We start from the raw sequence: 19,699 nt of genomic DNA on the forward strand, positions 1-19,699 counted from the left end.
CAGGGGCGCGCGCCGGCCCAGGTGACTGCCGGCCGGCCCCGCCCCCAGGCGGGAGAAACCATTTCCTAAGGCCGGGGGTAGGGGCGGGGCTGCGGCCTCTTGGACCGGAAGCAGACATCTCAGGAACCGGAAGTGACAGGCATTCTGGGTAATTCCCTGTTTATATTCGGCAGAGAAGGGTGCTGTGGCAGCATTTCCCTGTTCTGTTTCAGTCCAGAGGATGGCTCTGGAGACGGTGCCCAAGGACCTGCGGCACCTGCGGGCTTGTTTGTTGTGTTCGCTGGTCAAGGTATGTGTCGTGACCTGGTTGTTGGATGAGTGGGGACCTGGGGGAAAAGCTGGGGGTGCAGGAAGCAGCTGGAGGCTATTGTTTACATCGGTAGGAACAGATCTGGCAGCCGAATTCAGGCACGGACGGTCTTACATGCCTTTGAACCTTCAATTCTTAGCGCAGGCCTGACCCTTAACAGACCTTCAGTGAACTTCTGTGGGGTCTGAATGACACTGGGAGCCAGAGAAGTGGGATCAATAGCAGAGGGAGTAGATGGAGAGAGTACCTGATCTGGAGGAGACTAGGGAAAGGAATAGTAAAGCACAATTGGGAGCCAGAGGATGAAATTTCGGGACTGTGGTAGTGGTGAGTGGGGGACCTCTGTCTGATGAGACAGCCAATATAGGCGGGTCTTATACTTGACCAGGTAGAAGTGTGGAGAAAGCTGCTTTTTCTTTTGGTCTTGTTCACATCCACTTATCTTCTTAAAATTCTTCCCTCATAGACTATAGACCAGTTTGAATATGATGGTTGTGACAATTGTGATGCATACCTTCAGATGAAGGGTAACCGAGAGATGGTATATGACTGCACCAGCTCTTCTTTTGATGGGTAAGTCCCTTTAGATTTCTTTATTCACTTCTACATTACCCTTACACTACACTACCAAATGAATGTGGGGTAGACTTTTTTTTAATCCTCATTCGAGGATATATTTTTATTGATATTTTGAGAGAGAGAAACATTGAACAGTTGCCTCCTTTATACACCCAATGGGGGATTGAACCTGCAATCTAGATATGTGCCTTGACCAGAAATTGAAGCCAAAACCTTTTGGTGTACGGGACGACGCTCTAACCTAGCCACCCAGCCAGGGCTGGGGCAGACTTTTGATATAATTCTGAATCATATCTCAAAGTTACTTGAGACACAATGTCCAGTACAGTAGCCACTAGCCATGTGTGGTTTTGAGCACATTAACTATGGCTAGTCCAAATTGAGATATGCTTTAAGTGTAAAATATACATAGATTTCAAAGATTTAGTACAAGGAAAAATGATGTAAAATAGCTTACTTTTTAATTAAATGCCTAAGTGATAACACTTTGAATATATTGGGTTGAATGAAATGTATTATTGGAATTAGCTTTTTTATTTTTTTGTCTTTACTGTTTTAAGAATGGCTACTAGAAAATTTAAAGTAACTAGTGCAACTTTCATTATATTTCCACTGGCCATTTCTCCACTAGACTGTGAGCTCACTGATGGTAGTGTAGGGATTGTGTTTAGGTTGTATACCAGAACCTGGCAAAAGGCCTGGAAGATTATGGATGCTTAATAAACGTTTGTTGAATGCATGAGGATCCTTTTTGAAATTGAAGAGGAGGGAAAGTACAGTGATGATAAAATATTGCCCCAAAGTTGATACTTAAAAAAAAAAATATATTTTATTGAGGCTTCAAATTTACATTATTTCTAATGGAGGAAAAAGTGATTCAGTTTTCAAACAAATTGCTTCTCATACACCCTTCTGGAACAAATTAAATTCAAGAAATGAGGCTCCACTGTACTTGCTAAAGTTCCTTCAAGGTGGACTAATTTCATTCCTTTTTAATTCTTTTAAGGTAGTCCCTTCCTTAATTTCTTAACACTGTTTTTTTTTTTGTGTGTGTGTGTGTGTGTGTGTTTTTAAATAAACAACCTGCTCAACCACTGAGCATCACCTATGAACTAGGAGGTCAGGGTTAAAATCCTGGTCAGGGCACATGCGTGGGTTGTGGGCTCGATCCCCAATAGGGGGAGTGCAGGAGGCAGCGGATCAATGATTCTCATTAATGTTTCTATCTCCCTACCTCTCCCTTCCTCTCTGAAATAAATAAAAAACATATTAAAAAATAAAATAAATGAACAGTCTGGCTGGTGGGGTTCAGTGCTTGAGTTTCAAACTATGAACCAAGAGTTCATGATTCCATTCTTGGTCAGGGAACATGCCTGGGTTGTGGGCTTGATCTCCCAATAGGGGCCTTGCAGGAGGCTGCTGATCAAAGATTTCCATCATTGATGTTTCTATGTTTTCCTTTTCTCTCTGAAATCAATAAAAACATATTTTAAATAAATAAAATAACCAACAGGCCAAAACGGAGTCACTTTTGCTAAGCTATGGTACCAAACCAAAACTTACTAAGCAACCTAATCAAAGTTTCAATCAGTCCTGGGTTCTGGGCTTCTACTCTTTGAACTGTTGTGCTGGCAGGGAACAGAGTAAAGGGGGAAAGCTCCTCCCGTTTTTCTCTGTAGTAGGCGAGGCTCTGGCTGACTGTTTCTTTTCCCTTCCCAGAATCATTGCAATGATGAGTCCAGAGGACAGCTGGGTCTCCAAGTGGCAGCGAGTCAGTAAGTATTTACCTTTGTCCTTATCCTGAACTAGTGTTGTCGCTGCCTCTTGGTCTGTTGGGGGCAGGGGAGGGGTGCAAGGGTGGGTCTTAAATTAGTGGGTAAGTGGCCTCAAAAGTGAGAAAGACAGGTTTGTAGGACAGACAAGGAAAGTATCCTGTGTCCTGTCATTTAATGTTTTGTTTTTTTATTAATACTCACCAGAGAGAATAGAAGGAAGAGGAGGAGCGGAGAGGGAGGGAGAGAAAGAAGGGAGGGAGGAAGGAAGGAACAAGCAAACTTCATTTGGTTGCCTCCCACCAGGAATAACTCATTACCCCCCAATGCGTGGGCGATGCTCTGACCACTGAGAACACCTGCCAGGGCTGTCCTTTAACATTTATAGCCAGAAGTGTAGCATTATTTTTATGTTTAGCTTAAGCCTCTATTTGGTCTTTAATCTTAACTCACTCACTGCAGCCTCTTTTCTTTTCTTTCAGGTAACTTTAAGCCTGGTGTGTATGCAGTGTCAGTCACTGGTCGTCTGCCCCAAGGTAATAATCATCATAATGTATGCCAGTGTCTGTTTACTGCACCAAGCTCTGTGGAAGTTTTTTGTGTGACTTATCTCCAGTCCTCATAACTCTGAGGGAATCCAGGCCCAGTGAGGTTAACCCATTGTATGCCATAAGCGTCTGTAGATGCAAGCGGCAGACCTTCCCCACACGCCATGTGCGTCTATAAAAAAAAATGTTTTCCCGAAGAGGCAGCTCTGACCAACTTTAAAATCATCTTTCGTGAGAATTTTCAGCTGAAAAATATTCAAGAACACCCAAATTGTAACACATTTATTTTTATAATATTTATTGCAAATTGATTTTTTAAAATTAAATTCAAAATATCATGGCTTGTGGGGATGGTTTTCATTTTGGACTTGTGGTAGTTAACTGGTTGAATAATTTGTCCAAAATTACCCATGTAGTAAGTGGGGAGGCAGAACTTTAACCCAGGCATTCTGACTCCAGAATCCTTGCTTTTGACAACTGCAATGTGTCTTTTTTTTCTTCTCATTCTTACCAAGTCATTACCACATACTTGCCTGGATCTTCAGTGGTAACAAGCCAAGGACTTTCAATGAGCAGTCTAGGGATTCCTCCCTGTCCCCAAAGTGGTAGCTGAAGGACCTTTCCTATCTTCTTTACTCACAGTACCATTTTCATTTTCTATCACAGGAATCGTGAGGGAGCTGAAAAGTCGAGGAGTGGCCTACAAATCCAGAGACACAGCTATAAAGACCTAGCAAGATGCATGGCTGCCAGTGTCTTGCCACTGCCTCCTGCCTCTGCTTATTTATTGTTATGAAACTAAATGGACAGAACATCAAATACTCCTCACTCTTCAATTCTGAGGCTCAACGGACTGATGAGAGAGCAGCACAGCGTGTTCCTGGGCCATTTTACCTTCTTTGGACTACTAGTTGGGGTAGGAGTGGTGTGGGTGATAGATTAATAGAGTGAATTGAGTGGGGGGTAGGATTTTTTTTCCTACCCACACCTATCCACCAAGCTGCCTCCTTGCCCATGGCCAGGACTCCTTATCAAATGCCAATAAACGTGAATCCATAGCCCATGATCGATGTGTCTTGCCTCCTGAGCTGGACACAGTAAGAACTCTCATGCCCTTTAAACACCTTCCCAGAGCAACAGAGGCCCCTGCGTCTCTGAGCCTCCAGGTTACAGCATTGTAGTGTGCTTCCATTGGCTTCTTTGGAAGGTCCGCTGTTTGGAGTCTAGACAATCCCATCAGGTAGGCCTGTTGTCTGGGGTCTGCCACCCTAGACCTAGCACAGCAGGTGTCCCTTAGAGGAATCCTGAGAGTTGGTATTTTTTACTACTTGGCCATGTTTAATACTTTTTATCTTTCCTACCTTGTCTGTTTTCTTTTTGCTGTTCTTCCTATACCTTAGGTCAGCCAGTGCCACCCATGATGTCCTCTTTCCCCACATTCTGCCACATCCCCCCAACTGGAGATCAGGTGGCTGCTGGGTCTGGCCTCCATAGGGAGGGGGGCTGCTCCCTTTCTCCTCTGACCTAGTAGAGGGTCTTAAATGGCGCCATGTTATCAATGAATTATTTGTTTTGGAATTAAAGATTTACCATAAATCCTGAATTTCTTAAATTTCTATAGAACATCTGGTTAGTGCCCCCATTTTAATTTCCCTAGATTTCGTGTTCTCCATCTGTAAATGAGAATGATTCCTCTGCCAATTTACCTCAGGATTGTTGTGATTATAAAAATGAAGCAATGTGGAAATTCTACAACTTGTTTTGTAAAAGTTACTAGGGGCCTAGTGCACAAATTCGTGCACCTTGAAAGGAACTGTGTGCCGCGAGGCTGCAGTGGGCACAGGGGTGGATCTTGGCCCATCCTCTGTGCCCCTGCCCAGCCCCTCCCGTCATGGCCCTCAGTCCCCAGTCTAATGGCAGCCCCACTCTCACCACCACTCCCACACATTGATGGCACTGGCTGCACTCATACCTGCTGATGATGCAGAGCAATTGGGGCTGGCACCAGCAGTGGGTGCAAGCGGGGCTGTTGCCATCGGCAGGTGTGAGCTGTGGCTGCTGCCCTGATCTCCACTCGGGAGCAGGAGGAGGTGGAGAAGCCCTCAGGGTCAATTAGGGCCGGCAGATGCCGCTTGCACCCACTGACAGCACCGAGCGATCGGGACCAGCGCTGGGTACTGGCAGCGGGTATGAGCAGCGGCTTTGGTGCCTACTGCAGGTGCAAGTGGGACCATCGCTGGCAGTGGGTTTGAGGGCCGGGTGGGCATGTAGTATGCAGGAGCAAAGAATTTTCAGTAACCACCAGAGACTCGCCCCGTTGACAGCGACCAGCACCCTGCCTTGGTTGGCTCACCTTCTCCACCATCCTGCTGTGGCTGACCCCCGCCATGAACTACACTGCTGCCTGCCCCCAATACCCTCCATGTTCCACGCGTGTCCCCTGGTGTTCAGTGCATGTCATAGTGGTCAGTTGTTTGGTTGTTCTGCCATTTGGTCTATTTGCATATTAGTTTTATTATATAGTACTAAAGGCCCAGCCTGCACCCTCTCCAATCTGGGACCCCTCAGGGGATGTCTGACTGCTAGTTTAGGCCGGTTTAGGGATCAGGCCTCAATTGGCAGTCTGAACTCACTCTCACAATGTGGGACCGCAGGCTCCTAACTGCTCACCTGCCTGCTGGCCTGATCGCCCTAACCACCTCTGCCTCAGCCCCTGCCACTGTGGCTTTTGTCCAGAAGGAGGATCAGATGACCGGAAGATGTCCAGTCGATCTAGTCTAATTAGCATATTACCCTTTTATTTGTGTAGATATTAATCAGTTCTCTTTTTATTAGCAATTCTTCAATATAAACAATATGTGTGCCGAAACCAGTTTGGCTCAGGGGATAGAGCACCGGCCTGCGGACTGAAAGTTCCCGGGTTCAATTCCGGTCAAGGGCATGTACTTTGGTTGTAGGCACATCCCCAGTGGGGGGTGTGCAGGAGGCGGCTGATCGATGTTTCTCTCTCATCGATGTTTCTGTCTATCCCTCTCTCTTAAACGCATCAATATGTGTAGTCAGTCAAAATAGTGGGGGAGCCCTAGCTGGTTTTGCTCAGTAGATAGAGAGTTGGCCTATGGACTGAAGGGTCCCAGGTTTGATTCTGGTCAAGGGCACATGCCTGGGTTTCGGGGTCAATCCCCAGAGGGAGGCATGCAGGAGGCAGCCAATCAATGATTCTCATCATTGATGTTCCTCTGTGTGTGTGTGTGTGTGTGTGTGTCTGACTTCCTCTCTGAAATCAATAAAAATATATTTAAAAAAAAAAATAGTGGGGGAAATGCCCAGAACCACCACTGCAGGGTGCACTCTGACTCACTAGCAGAGGTGCCTGCATCGGGCTTTGTGTCTCTTAGCCACCTGGTGTTGCTAGTGAGTCGGTGTCTTGGTGTCTTAGTAACCTGTGGCCTAGAGTGTGGGAAGGAGGGAGAGATGCTGACTCAAGGGATCCCCACCTCCCACCCCCGTTCCTTGTCCTCAAAGGCCCATGGAAAGGAAGCTGGAATTGGCCCAGCTGCTCGTATCACCCCTCACAGGTCCTTAAAGCAGAATCATTTTCTCTGATGCCTTCAAATGCTGAGGGAATGGTCTGTGAACTCTTAATTCCAACTGAATTTTTCCAGGATTTTTCCAAGCCCAGCAAGTTAAAAGAGCTCCAGGAGTGGTGGTTTCTGTTGTCCTATCCATGTGAAAGCTTTGGGAAGTAGCCCCGTCAGCCTGGAGCTCACGCCCCAGAGGGGAGAAGTGGGTTTCGGCAAGAGTACCTAGGCTGTGCAGCCAACACCCAACTTTCACTGGCTTTCTCAAAAAGTCCCTTGGAAATCCCCGGTTGCTGTCCTGCGTGTCTGACCCGGACGTGGCTGCCTGGTGAGAATGGAAACAGTTGTGGGGAGGGGAGGCAAGAGGAGCTGCACACAAATAACCACATTCAGGCTGCCTCAGCTCCACAGGGCCCTGGGGCCTTAACTGTCAGCCTCGCAGGAAGCGAAAGACGCAAGTGCTGGTGGTGGTGGGGGAGGGGCGGCCAGTTGCAGTGACCGGATTTCACAGACTCGGTGTGCCAAGCGGGCTCTGCCTGGGAGCTGCTTCGCAATTTGCTCTCGTGCTCTCTCTGGTCCTTGAACCTGCCTGTGGCGCCTCTCAGCAGCCCAAATAGGTCATAAGGTTCTGGAGCCGCATGCCTTGCTGGGAGCCCACAGAAGCTAAAACGGGCTGTTGGTTCTCCAGGGCCCCCTGGGGGAGAGCAGTGCTGTGCGGAAGAGGTTTCGGGTGCCAGTACTGCTGTTCCCACTACGTGCCTGTCAGAGTTTCCACTTCACTTTGACAGTTGGGGTCCCACATCTGCCTGGGGCTTTCTTTGGTCTCTTACTCTCATTGGACTTCTCTGCAGAAAGGCAAGGCTCCGCCCTCGTTTAACCAGAACAGACTCAAATCAGGCAGATTAGAAACCGAGCGGTGACCTGGCTGCCTTCCCCTCGCCCGCACATTCCTCATTCTCCACTCTCCACCCACCACAGGCTGTGGGGTTAGGGGCCCGTGCATTGCTGAATAGAACAAGGGTCGAAACATTCTGACCTTGGAGGGGAGCAGTTTCCCAAGAGGAAAGGGGATGGGCTGACGAAGGCCTAAACTCACTGGGCTCTTTAGGGTTGGGTACTGAGGCATGGCCACCACCTTCTAGCTCTTAGACCGTCTATAACCTGTTCTTTAATCCACAAGTCCCCTCCTGACACCTGATCTGTAGAAAGAACCAGGTAATGTTGAAGAACAGACTAATAACGTCTTGCTTTTTCTGGGAGTCTGGTTCAGGCTCAGTATCAGGGAAGCCTTTCGTTTAAATAGCATTTTACAGTAGACAAAAGGTCTCTTATGTCCATTATCTTATTTGATCCCCACAAAACCCGCGTGTCATAGGTAACACCCTATGTAGTGATGAAGAGACTGAGGCGCAAAGAGTTAAAGGGACTTAGTTATGATCAAGTAGTAGAGGCTTAGCTCCAAAAGCACATTGCCCACACCCAGTTTAGGGCTGCTGTTTCCGACGTGGTTATCCCTAACTGCAGCACATGCTCCCTTCGTGAGTTTTCCGCGAGGCATTAGCTTGTTGAGTGAAAGTTACATGTCCCTGCAGGTTGAGCACCCCAACCACCCTACACCCAACACCTACATCTCTAGTCCCCACGCCTAAAGTTAGCCAAAGGCAGGGAGGCAGTGTGGGGACATGGCCCAAGAAGGAAAACCGTAGGGTTTTGAGTGTTGGGAAACTTGTGTTGAGTATTGGAGACACTGGTCAGTCCTCCAATTCCCTCCTGGCCGAGTCGTGCTTTCCACCTCAGCAGCTCCTAGGTATCTGCTGATCTGTGCCCCGTACCCTCTCACCTCTCCTCTGCAAATGACTAATTGTATCTACTTGCCACTTCCCTCCATCTCCAGCCCAGTTATGGCACCTTCACGCTCCACCGGAACCCTGAGACCCCTGTGATGAAAATACACGCAGCCAACGAGGGGCACTGTCCCTGCCTCCCAGCCCTGCTGCCTTCACCACCCACCAGCCCTGACTTTTCTAAGTCACTTTACTTCTTCAAACCCAAGTTTCCTCTCGTTACAATACAGTTGAAAAAAAACCTCTTGTGTTGGGGAACAGCATAGCGGTTACCTGTGAAAGCTGGGGGGTGGAAAATGGCATGAGGGGCTCCTCAGGTGCTGGCTATATACAGTGTCTTTCCTGATCTGGGTGCTGGTTACATAGGTGGGTTCATTTTCTGAAAACGCATTGAGTCATACACGCATGATTTGTGTTGTACAAACTTTTCTGTTTGTACCTTGTACCTCAAAAGTTCCCTTACGGATGCAGCTGGCCATCCCTGTCTTAGGACAGTTGTGAGAATCAAATATGTTAATTTAGGTAAAAGCCATTGGAGAGCTGCAAGTGACTAATTGTATCCGAGAGACTGTCGTGATCCAGAATTGTCCACCTCTGGGTAAGTTCTAGGCCAGTGTGGCCAGACTGTCATCTGTCCAGCATCTTTGGTCAATAGATGTCCCAGTACACTTACCCTACAGAAACATATCAAAACTGAAACATTTTCCTTCAAGTGTGTGGCTTTTTGTTTTTTAACCTCTTTCTGTTCTCTCGTTTTTTATGACTTAAGGGACTTCGTTTTGTGTGTGTGTGTGTGTGTGTGTGTGTGTGTGTGTGTATGTTAATATATACTTCCTTGCTGTTTGGATATGAGGATCTCTGGGTGTGATTAACCTCTACTTGGCTCTAAGTCGTTACAAACCTCCATTTTGGTATCATGTGGTGAAATGGTTCTGGGACTGACTGTTTTCTACCTCTTGGATTCACATCAGCCTGTCAGCTCTCACTTTTGCTGCTCGTGTGTGGCTGACCCCCTTCCAGTCTCCTCAGACCTAAAAGAACAGACAGCCACGCTTAGTAAAAAGTGCTGTAGGCTGAGCCTGTAAGGCTTAGACTGAGGAAGAAAGCATGCGGCTGCCTGCCTGGGCCTTCAGCTCGGAGGCCTGCACCACTCCTGAGGGTGAGGTCCGGAGTGTTGGGGCTGCAGAAAAAGTGAAGGCAGATCATACAGAGCAGGTGGGGCCCGGGAGAGCCGCGACTTAGGCCAGCCTGCACTTCATGGGTGAGAAGACTGTGTCCCGAGACAGTGGTCAGCCTGACCTCCAGAGGCGGTCACTGCTACCTTGTCCTACACTGCCTGCCTCAGCGTCTTTTGCCTACAGATGCTGGCGTTTCTCTTTGTTAAGATCCCTGGAAGCAGGAACTGAGTGCAGAGGAAAGTCTGTCCCATGCTGAGGCACCAAGGTGCCAGATCCTCTGAGAAATACGATAGAAAAAAACACCTCTCCTCTAGACCCTGCACTCCTTTGCTCAACGCACCCCTAGAGAGGAGGGCAGTATTATGGGGTCATGGATGAAGGATTTGAATCCCAAGCTTTTTCTGGGAAAGGGGTGTCCATCCCAAAGCACAGGGAGGCCTGGGGCTGAAGGGAGTCAGGGAGTGAGCAGGCCCATGTCAACTCATATGTGCTGCTTCCTGCCCGCGCACCCTCCTTCCCCGGAGCTGAGCTCTGCCACAAAGAGGACTGGAGGGAAGGAGAAAAGCTTCAGACACCAGGGTGGGTGGGTGAGGGACCCCAGCTTCTCTCCAAAATGGACTCTTCATTCCTTCCTCCTCAAACCCAGCAATGCCACCCTTTCAATGCTGACCCCCATCCCGGCAAATACCTGAAAGGAAATGAGTGCTCTGAGGCCACTAGCCAGAAGAGGGGGTTTAACTGTCACCTGCTCCCTGGTGGCTTGGGTAGGGAGGGCAGAGGGGGGAATGCGAATCCATGCTAGGGAGAGAACAAAACTCCACAGAGAGGAAGAGGGTGGCAGCCATTGCCCAGCCTTCCTCCCGGGCTGTGATCCCAGGGGAAGCCTGAGGCAAGGGAGTGAACATAGGCTCAGGGAGACCCCAGCAGCTGCCCCCACCCTGAACAGGCACCTGTGGCACCGGCACTTTCTCTGGGCAGCTGAATAGACTCACTTCCTCAGCCCTGCACCCCAGGGGAGCAGGGAGACGGGGGCGGGGTCTGGAGCTCAGTAGAGCCAGGTGGGAAGAGGAGATGGAAGGATAGGTGGGCAGGGTTTGGCCCCCGGTGGATGAGCCTGGGAAGAGCAAGTCTAGTCTGCTTCTGTGGCCGGCGGGGCTGAGCTTAGATTAGAAGGACCACTCTGCCCTCCACAGCCTTCCCATTACTGAGGCCAGAACTGAGAACCACATGGCGTCCTTGCAAAGGGATCTTACACAGCAACCGGGAAGCAAGAATCTGAGGGCCAGAGCAAGTGGGCCCTGGGCCAGAGCTTCTACAGAAATAATCTATTATATCAGTGTGGCCTTATCTGGTTCAAAACTGGCCACCTCCATCATTGCACTTGATACTCCGTACCATTCTCGAGGCATCATTCCCCTTTCACAGATGAGAAAACTGAGTTTCAGTTACATCACATGCCCAAAGTCAGTTGGCAGGCAAGGCTACAGCGGTGTTTCAACCCAGCCGTTGTTACGGCTTCCCTTCTGCCATGGCACCTGGGGATCTAGGCCCTTAACTGGGGCGGGGGTGGGGGGTCCTCCTTGTCTTCCTTTGTCCCCTGGAACCCCAGCTTGCAAATGGGACTCTTGAGGGTACAGGTCTACCAACCTCAGCACCAAGATCTTTGGGGGCTGAGAGCCACAATAACTCCCTCTGCTCATTCACCCTTGGACCCTCCCTGGAGGGCCTGGGCCTCCCGCCCCCAGCCCCGGCCCCGGCCCCCATTATGCCCTAGTTCTCTCACCTCCTTCTCCCCTCCCCCTTCCAGCCACAGCCCCATGACATGGCTGCCTGAGCCCCATTGGCCGGCCTGGGAGCATTTGCCCTTATTTGGCCAGGCGGCTCCCGGCCAGGCCTCCACCCCCAGCCCAGCCCCCGCAGGCTTGTCGTTCTCACTTCGTCTTTTTGAGGTTTGGCTCTGGGGCCCTGGCAGGCGTCGCTTCAAACGCACTTTCTGGTTGAGTCACTTTTTAACGGCTCCAGTGCTGTGAGCTGCTGGGGCTGCTGCTGAGGCTGCTGGGGCTCCGGCCCTCGTGGCCAACCCTCCCCCAGCGGACTGCTTAGGAGGCTCAGAGGGCAGGGGGCTGGGTGGCCGTTCCCTGTTGGACGGACTATGCAGACCACTCGGTTACCCATTTAGACCCTTCTCCTCCCCCACGCACAGGCCTGGGGCAGGGAAGGCTGCCCGGAGTTCCAACCACTGCTTTTCCCACCTCCCTTCTTCCCCTGGTTTGTGAGCAGGCGCAGGCTGCATGGCCACTGTCTGTGGAATATCCCCTCCGAGGCCTCCTGGGCCTGGTCCTTTCCAGGGCACTTTGAATTGAGTCCCTTAGGGGGACAGAAACTATGTGACTGTGGCCGATTTTCAGGAAGGTGAAACTTAATTCTGGTTCCCCATTCTGAGATGGGGATGCCATCATTGACATCACTAGGTCAGCATGACGATCAAATGGGATTCAGGTGAATGTGCTATGCCTCTGCTGCTGCCTCTCCCACCTCTATTCCCTCACCCCTTCACCCCCATCTCCCCCCCCCCCCCCCCCACACACACACAGCCAGCACAGGATGTGAGCCATGGAAGAGAAGGAAGAAACAGTCCAGAGTCGTTCTAGGGGCAGTCCTCACAGTCACTGTTCTTTGCACCCCTCACCTTCTGTCATCCTCCAGCTATCCCTGGGATCCGATTCCCGAGGGGGCAGGGTGCTGGCAGGAAGGATGACAGACAAAGGAGTCCCCCCACCCCCGTCCTATGCCCCTCATTCCCAGCCACCACGAGGGAAGCCTTGCACTCCCAACCCTTTCCCAGTCACCTGCCTTCTCTGAGCTGAGGGAGATCTGCCCTTCAGCCAGATGGGGAAATCCATGGCCTGCCAGTGGTCAGGTCTTGGAACACAGGCCTTGCTGCTTCCTCCTCTGAGGTCCCAGGGCCCACTTGCTCTCGGGGACTTCCTTTATAAACAGGCCCTTGGTCAACCTCCTCCTCAATCTTGTAGATGAAGAGACAAAGGCCGGGGGTTGGGGGCAGATTGGGTGACTGGCCCAAAGTTACTGCAAATAGTCACAGGGTGGGGACTGGACCTCTAATCTTCTGCCCCCTGATTTTGCCCTCTGCTTGGTGATCCTGATGTTGGGGGTAGGGGGTTTAGCTGATGAAAGACCTTACTGCCTGGCCCCTGCCGCTTTCTGGACACATACACACACACACACACACACACACACACACACACACACACACACACACACACTTTACTCAGACCGTTAAAACAGAAGCAGGTGCAGCTCTGCATTAGCCCAGACACCTGTGTGTGTGGAGGGAGCCAGGGGGAGCCAGGACGGAGCTTTCTCTCATTTCCCTGCTGGTGTCCCTGGGAGTTTCCAGTGGAGGATGCTTCTGTTTTCATGGCCACTCCCACAGCAGTGGTCAGGGTGGACTTCTCCCACACCCCCTTTCCTCCTACCCAACCCGTCCTGCCTCTTCCCAGATGCTGTGGACAAAACCTTGAACTTGGCCCTAACTTGCTTTGTGACCTCTCTCTGGGCTGGCAGGTCAGTTTCCTGACTTGGTCCCTGCTGTTTGAAAAGTCTTGGATACTGTGATCCAGAGAGCTGAGCCAGAAGCCCGTCCCAGAGCAGTGCTGGCCTCCCGGGTGCACTGCAACTGCCAGGGGAGCAGGAAGTTACCCTGGAGGACATCTGGGCAGGCAGTGCACAGGCCTCCTTGCCTGGGGGCCTCTCGGCCTTCCTGCTGGTTCCCAAGGCTCTGAGATGAGTGGGGGCACTCATGAGTCTTAGGTGTTGGGAACATGGGGGGCTTAGGCTCTGGAGGCACCTGTTTCCCTTTGTGGCCCCTTCAGGGAAAGTGGTAAAAGGTCCCAACGTTTGGGACTGTTGACTCCAGTGGTCTTCAGCTCCCATTTTGCAATGCTAGGGGCTCTGTTTCTCTCCTTTGTGGCCAGGCCTGAGCCTGGCTTCCCTGAGGGCGGGCCTGTGCTGCCTTCTGACTTCCTGTTTGTGAGTGGTTAGGTCCTGTGGCTTCTCTCTTGTTGTCTCCTCTCCAGGCAGGTTATCGGGGCTGCCATCTCTGCCTGCTGCTGAGTGAGGGCCCCAGGCTGGCGGTGCAGCTGGAGAGAAGGCCTGGCTTTCTTCTCTGCAGACAATGCCCTGTCGTTTCTCCCACCCTCAGGGCCTGCTCTCCCTGGCAGGTGCTAGCCCTTCAAATGACTATTTTCTCCATGTTCTCCTCCTTGCCTGGCCACTTTCTATGCTAACTCCACTCCCGTCCAAAACTCCCCTGTCCATTTTCACTTTCTCTGGGAAGCCTTTTCTGATGGGCCCCCATGTGACTGTGAGGTTGTCACTGTAGCATCCATCAGTCCAGTCCCACGGGACCCTCAACACCACCCAGGACTAATGTGCACTGTTGCTATAATTTTGTAGGATGTGTACATGTGTACTTGTGGAGGTCTACATTTGTGTTCTACTTCACTGTCAGATTCAGCACATGCTCCAGTAGAAGCCAAGTGCCCCCGTCGGACCAGAAGCTCAGGCCTGCTTTAGATACAATTGCTCATTCAAATCAACACCCAAGACTCCCATACCCTGCATGTATGCCTGTGTCTTGCCTATCAGACTGGGGAGTCCTCTTCCCCTCAGGCTCACCTTTACCTGCTCACAACCTCAGCTTGGCTCACAAAGACGGCTGTCTCCTAGGTCAGCGGGTTGGGATGTGAGTGAGAAATTGTGAGCCCAAGACCAGACTCCAGCCAACTCAGCCCTGTCACCTGGATAAGGACTGTTCCCAGTTTGTTTCTGATGTCACTGCCCCACCCCCACTCCTTTTTATCTTGGTCCCAAATCTCCCCTCCCCTTTTGCTCCCTCTGAGCATGAATATGATTCCCGGACTTAGAATATCAGAACTGGACAGGACCATGGAAGACATTGTAGAACAGATTCCAAGTGAGCTAAGTCTGCCCGGCCAGTCCCCCAGACCCCGGCTGAGCCAATCCTACTGCCAACGGGTGGAGTTTGAAAAGTCAACTTGAACTCTCTTCCAGGGAGGCATCCCTCTCAACCTCCTCCTCTCTCAGCCACTGGCCATCCTCCAGGGTTTAGTTTCTCTCATTCTGGGGAACTCAGCCACCGGGCGGCTTTGAAGCGGGAGTAGGAGTCACACCTCTCTCCAAACAGTGCCTGTGTCCTAAGCCATCCTTAAACCGTCGGCCTCAGATCCCCACGTGAGCCTTCCTGGGTGTTTCTGGGAGCAGGCAGGTGTGCCCAGGAGTGTGCAGGAGGCCTTCTGCGAGGTGTGTCTGCAGGCCTGAGCTGGGTGCCACCCACAGGCGTCTGTGTGGCTCCGGGCCTGCTATGCCTCTCTGAAAAGAAGACTCTGAATCTTCTGGAGTTTTCGGGCCCTGCGTGTATGTGTGTGTGTGCGCACAGGCAGGTCCCCGCTGGTCCCCGTAGGTCGTTCAGTCACACAGACCACACCTATGGGTCGTGCCAGCCTGGAGCAGGGCTTCCAGTCGAGTGCTCCTGCCAGGGCTTACTAGCAAAGCGTTAGGCGGTTCTTCTTATTGTCTCTGTGTCCTTATCTCAGACTCTGCCCTTCCTCCTTCTTGATTTGTCTCTGGTCCTGTCCTGTTTCTCCTGGTTTGAGGCCCAGAAGAACTGGGATTCCTCGGGATCAGGGACTCTGAGTGCCCCCTCAGTTCCATTCCCTTTCAACCCCAGTCCCAGCTCCTCCAGTAACTTCTTGTCCCCAGAAGCTCTGTGGGTGGAGAGGCTGGGACTTGTTCTCTCACTTCAAAAAGTTAAGTAAATACATTTTTAAAAATCTATGGTGTTATTTGGCTTCGGGCGCTGAGAACATACAAAAGAAAAGCAGGCTCTGTTGTCACTGGAAAGCAGGCATTAGGAACACCCCTACCCTGCCCAGGACAGGAGAGGGGCTGGGATGGAGACTCTTGGGGGAATAGCGTGTCCCTCAGAAGGAACCGCTGGTCACACACTGAGGGTCTACAGCGGAGCTGGGCCCTGGAGCCAGGCCCCTGGCTCCCAGCCTGCGACTCTCCTTTACTGAGGTGATAGCCATGGAGGCGCTGTGGGCAGAGGGTGGGGGGCAAGATACTCCAGGAGGAGGGGCCCTGAAGGGTGGGGGTCTAGGAACCCAGGTTACTGCACAACTTTGATATTCTTATCCTCTTATCGCCTGGGGCAGCCACTTCCCCTCCACCCAGGGTCTGAGCCGCGGTGGGCTGTTAAAGGAGCACTGTCCCATTTCTGGCCAGCCCGCCCTCCTCACCACTGTCTCTACAGACCCTGCTCCCCCTTTCGCTGTCCCGTTTAGGCGCCTGGGGATGGATAACAATTTTCCAGTTGAGGGTTGCCTTCTGCAAGGAAAGGAGGCTAGGCAATCTCCCTGCCTGCTGCTCCCAGCACATGCCAATCCTCTTCTGGGCCTTGAATCTGAGCGCTCCCTCAAGTGTGTGTGGGCCTGACTCTGAATGGGGGACCCAGAGAAGAAGGTCATGGCCTTCTGGGAAGGAAACTGGGTGATTCTACATGAGCTACCCTCCCCCTCCCACCCCCACCCCCTCCATCTATTCCTCTATATTTCCAGAGTCAAGCCCACTGAGAGGCTTGGAGAACATGTGTAGCCTCGACCCAGTCCCCCAGGCCTCTCCCCACCCATCCCCACACCCTGTTCCCCTCCCCCAGCTAGGGACCCTGGGATGGGCAGCTTCCTGCCTTCCCCATGGGGAAAGCGGGGGTGGCGTGCAGGTGGGCGGGCCCCTGCCCACATCCGGTGACAGCGAGAGCCTCCCTTCGCAGCCTTTTTCCCTCCACTCTAAGCCCAGCGGCACCCATGCCCTGCCCGAGACCCTGTTCTCACCACTGCTCTGCCCTGCAGATCCCGAGGGAAGCATGAACACACAGTCTAGGGCCAACAGATCCACCTGACCCAAGTGTGACCCCCTATATGTATTGAGGGTGCAGGTCTTACCCCCTGCAGGCTGGGGCTGGGGAGGTGTGGCTTTGGGGCGCTAACGGCAACGGATTACGTGGATGGCATTGTGATGTGCTGGCCCAGACCCCCTTCATGCACCTGCTCCTCCGTGGCCTCTCTGGGTAGCACCTGGAGAGGAGCCACAGCTTCGTCTGAATGCCACTGCTGTCCCAAAGGGAAAGGAGCTTCTGGGCTGGGGTCAGTGAAAAAGTCCTTTTCTTATGCTGGAATTCAGTACTCAAGAGTTTTGGGCACTCACCGAAGGCCCTATCAGGAGCCCCAGTGCCCGGAGTCAGTCCCAGACTCTTGAACAAACCTCTGGGGCTGGCGCCATGGGGGATGGGTAGGCCCGGGGTCCCGGAAGCCACCTGCCCAGGGCGTGTGAGATGGTCTCTTCAGCCCCCCTCCTGCCAGTACCCAGCCTTGTCTCTGGTTTCCTGTCAGTCTGTCCTCCCCAGGGAGGGGAGGGGCCCGCTAATCTCTGAGGCAGTGTGGGGGCGGGCTCCAAGACCGTTGGGCGCCCTGAGATCTGGCCCACGTGGCCTCGGGGTTATAAGCCCTGCCCGCTCTGAAGGGAACCCCACTTGGGAGCCTGGAGCACAGGGCCTGCTCCCCTCAGCCCTGCAACGTCAGGTAGGAGTCTGAACCTTCACCTCAGCCCCAGCCCGGGGCTCATCGACTCTGGGCCTCAAGGGGCGACGAGGGGCTGGGACTGCAGGCCCTGGGGGGAGATGCTTTTGGGAGGGGTTTCCGGGGCTTGGGTGCCTGCAATACTTACCAGCAAAGCTGTAGGCAAAGAGGCGCGATAACCCTCAGCTCTACCGCCTTCATGGTGGGACAGCTTCTTAAGGTTGTGGGCCTTGACTTCCCTCTGGACAAGGAAGGGAAAATGGCCCCCGGTCCCCAGATGAAGAAAGCCGGTCCAAGGCTTCAAGAGACAAGAGCCAGAGAGCAGGGTGGGGATGGCAGAAGGTGGGCAGAGGCTGAAGAGTAGAACTTGGTGTCAGTGAGAGGCCCTAAGAATCTCCCTCCACCCAACATGGCCACCTGCTCTGTCGCGATAGCCTTGGGCTCCTTCCCACCTGGCCCAGACCCCCTTCATGCACCTGCTCCCCCAGCGGTGAAGGGGTCAGGGCGTTGGGCTGGTGAGGAGGCCGGGAGTCAAGGCCTTGGAGGAAGGAGGCTGGAGACTGAGGCCTTGGGGGAAGGAGGCTGTGGCTGCCTCAGTTGGGCTCTGGAAGGTGGGTAGTGTGGCTGGCAGGGGTCACACAGGGGGCCAGAATTGGGGACTGGGGTGAGATCTGATGAGTAGTGGTGGTCTCTACCTGAGTGGACTCGAAAGTGGGGGGATGGGGTGGAGCCCTAGGGGGAAGGGAAGAGGGAAGCAAAGAGGAAGTGGGGGGAGGGAGGTAGGAGGCAAGGTCTGGCGCCATGCTGAGTCACTGCCCACAGCCCAGGGCGGGCCCTCTGGGGGCCACGGGGCTAGGTGCTGGGGTCTTCGGAAGCCACTGGGAGGGTTGGGGAGGGTTGGGGGCTCTTGAAACAGGAGTCCGGAGGAGCGCGGGCGGCCTGAAGAGCACTACAGATGGACAGACAGACAGTGCAGTCACCCATAAAGTAGAAAGCACTACTAACAGCACTGGAGGGTGTAGTGTTTCCTACTTTATGGATGAGTGTACTGTGGGCTTCGGAGACCACGCCGCCGTGGCCGCCCGCCACCGTCTTCCTCCAGGCGTGGGACCATGTGTGACAGGTGAGCCCCTCCAGCACGCCCCCCCCACCCCCCCGCCCTGCCCAGAGCCCTGAACGCCTCCACTGCCCCCGGCTCTGCCACATCCGCTCCTCTGCTGCCCGAGGTGTGGGAGGGCTGGACACCCGCACCCGACGCAGCTGCCGAGAGGCTCCGAGCGGGGGCCCAGCCGCATGGACAGATGCCGGGACGAAGAAAAGGCGGGAAAGGAGGGCGGATGGAGGGGAATGGGGGGTGGTGTCTGGGACCCCAAACTAATAAACAATGGACTCTTCTCTTTTGTCTGAGACTTTGTTGCTGGGTACTGGGTGGGAGGGGGTGGGCAAATGGGCTCGGCGGGCACATGGCTGGGTGGGCGCACAAAGGGGCTGGGAGAAATGGGTTTGGCCTGCGTATGAGACCAGAAGAGGGCACAGGGCCTGCCAGGCCACCGCTGGCAGAGGGAGGATGGGCCTGGGTGAGACGTCCCTGCAAACCCAGTAGAGGGGACGTGACATGGAGGGGCAGGATTAGGAGGGGCCTTCCCAACTTTTACCCTGGCTCTGGCACTGCCCTGCCCTCCATACTCCCAAACTTGAGGTTGCTTACCTCCAGTTCTAATCTAAGAAGGCCTAGGGTTCTGGGCAGTATAAGAACTGGGCACAAACACACTGGCACGTACGCAAACAAAGCATCAGATACGAATATACAAAGCACATACCCCAGCATACATGTGCATTTATACACAGGGTCCCCATGCACATGCTATCAACACATATGTACACTGGTGTGTACATGTTACATGACTGGTATGACACAGGGATGTACACACTCAGAACACATACATATTCAATAATGAACACACATGCAATGATATAAACATATGTTTCACAAGCAGAAGATCACACACATACATAGTGATTCACATAATAAACACATTGATTCCAAACACACAACACATAGACTGACACATTCATACATGATGATAAATATACAATAAATACATGGTGACATATATATTAATAGATAGATATAAATAAAACCATGTCATTACCCATATTGACTATATGAGAATGCGTCATGTATTGTGTAGTGCCATATAATGGCATTCA

The 19,699-nt window shown here is 52.5% G+C and overlaps 1 protein-coding gene across 2 annotated transcripts; it reads left to right on the forward strand.

Moving 5' to 3' along the window:
- Positions 1 to 130: 130 nt before the first annotated feature.
- On the forward strand, positions 131 to 4,275 carry SUPT4H1 (SPT4 homolog, DSIF elongation factor subunit). 2 transcript variants are annotated; one of them, XM_036454330.1, is made up of 5 exons: positions 131 to 289; positions 777 to 883; positions 2,609 to 2,664; positions 3,144 to 3,197; positions 3,876 to 4,275. In XM_036454330.1, the coding sequence occupies exons 1-5, from the start codon at positions 221 to 223 to the stop codon at positions 3,941 to 3,943; spliced, it is 354 nt and encodes a 117-aa protein (XP_036310223.1). In that variant the 5' UTR covers positions 131 to 220; the 3' UTR covers positions 3,944 to 4,275. The 2 variants fall into 2 exon arrangements, with proteins under 2 accessions (XP_036310223.1, XP_036310224.1); XM_036454331.1 differs by having other exon boundaries at positions 3,124 to 3,197; positions 3,876 to 3,944.
- The last annotated feature ends 15,424 nt before the right edge of the window (positions 4,276 to 19,699 follow it).

The sequence above is a fragment of the Pipistrellus kuhlii genome, unplaced genomic scaffold, assembly GCF_014108245.1.
Source record: "Pipistrellus kuhlii isolate mPipKuh1 unplaced genomic scaffold, mPipKuh1.p scaffold_m20_p_28, whole genome shotgun sequence".
Lineage (NCBI taxonomy): Eukaryota > Metazoa > Chordata > Mammalia > Chiroptera > Vespertilionidae > Pipistrellus > Pipistrellus kuhlii.

Coding starts and splice junctions, on each gene's coding strand:
- SUPT4H1 (XM_036454330.1), top strand. CDS start 221: ATGGCTCTGGAGACGGTGCCCAAGGACCTGCGGCACCTGCGGGCTTGT. Junction 884..2,608: donor ACCAGCTCTTCTTTTGATGG/GTAAGTCCCTTT, acceptor TTCCCTTCCCAG/AATCATTGCAATGATGAGTC. Junction 2,665..3,143: donor CTCCAAGTGGCAGCGAGTCA/GTAAGTATTTAC, acceptor CTTTTCTTTCAG/GTAACTTTAAGCCTGGTGTG.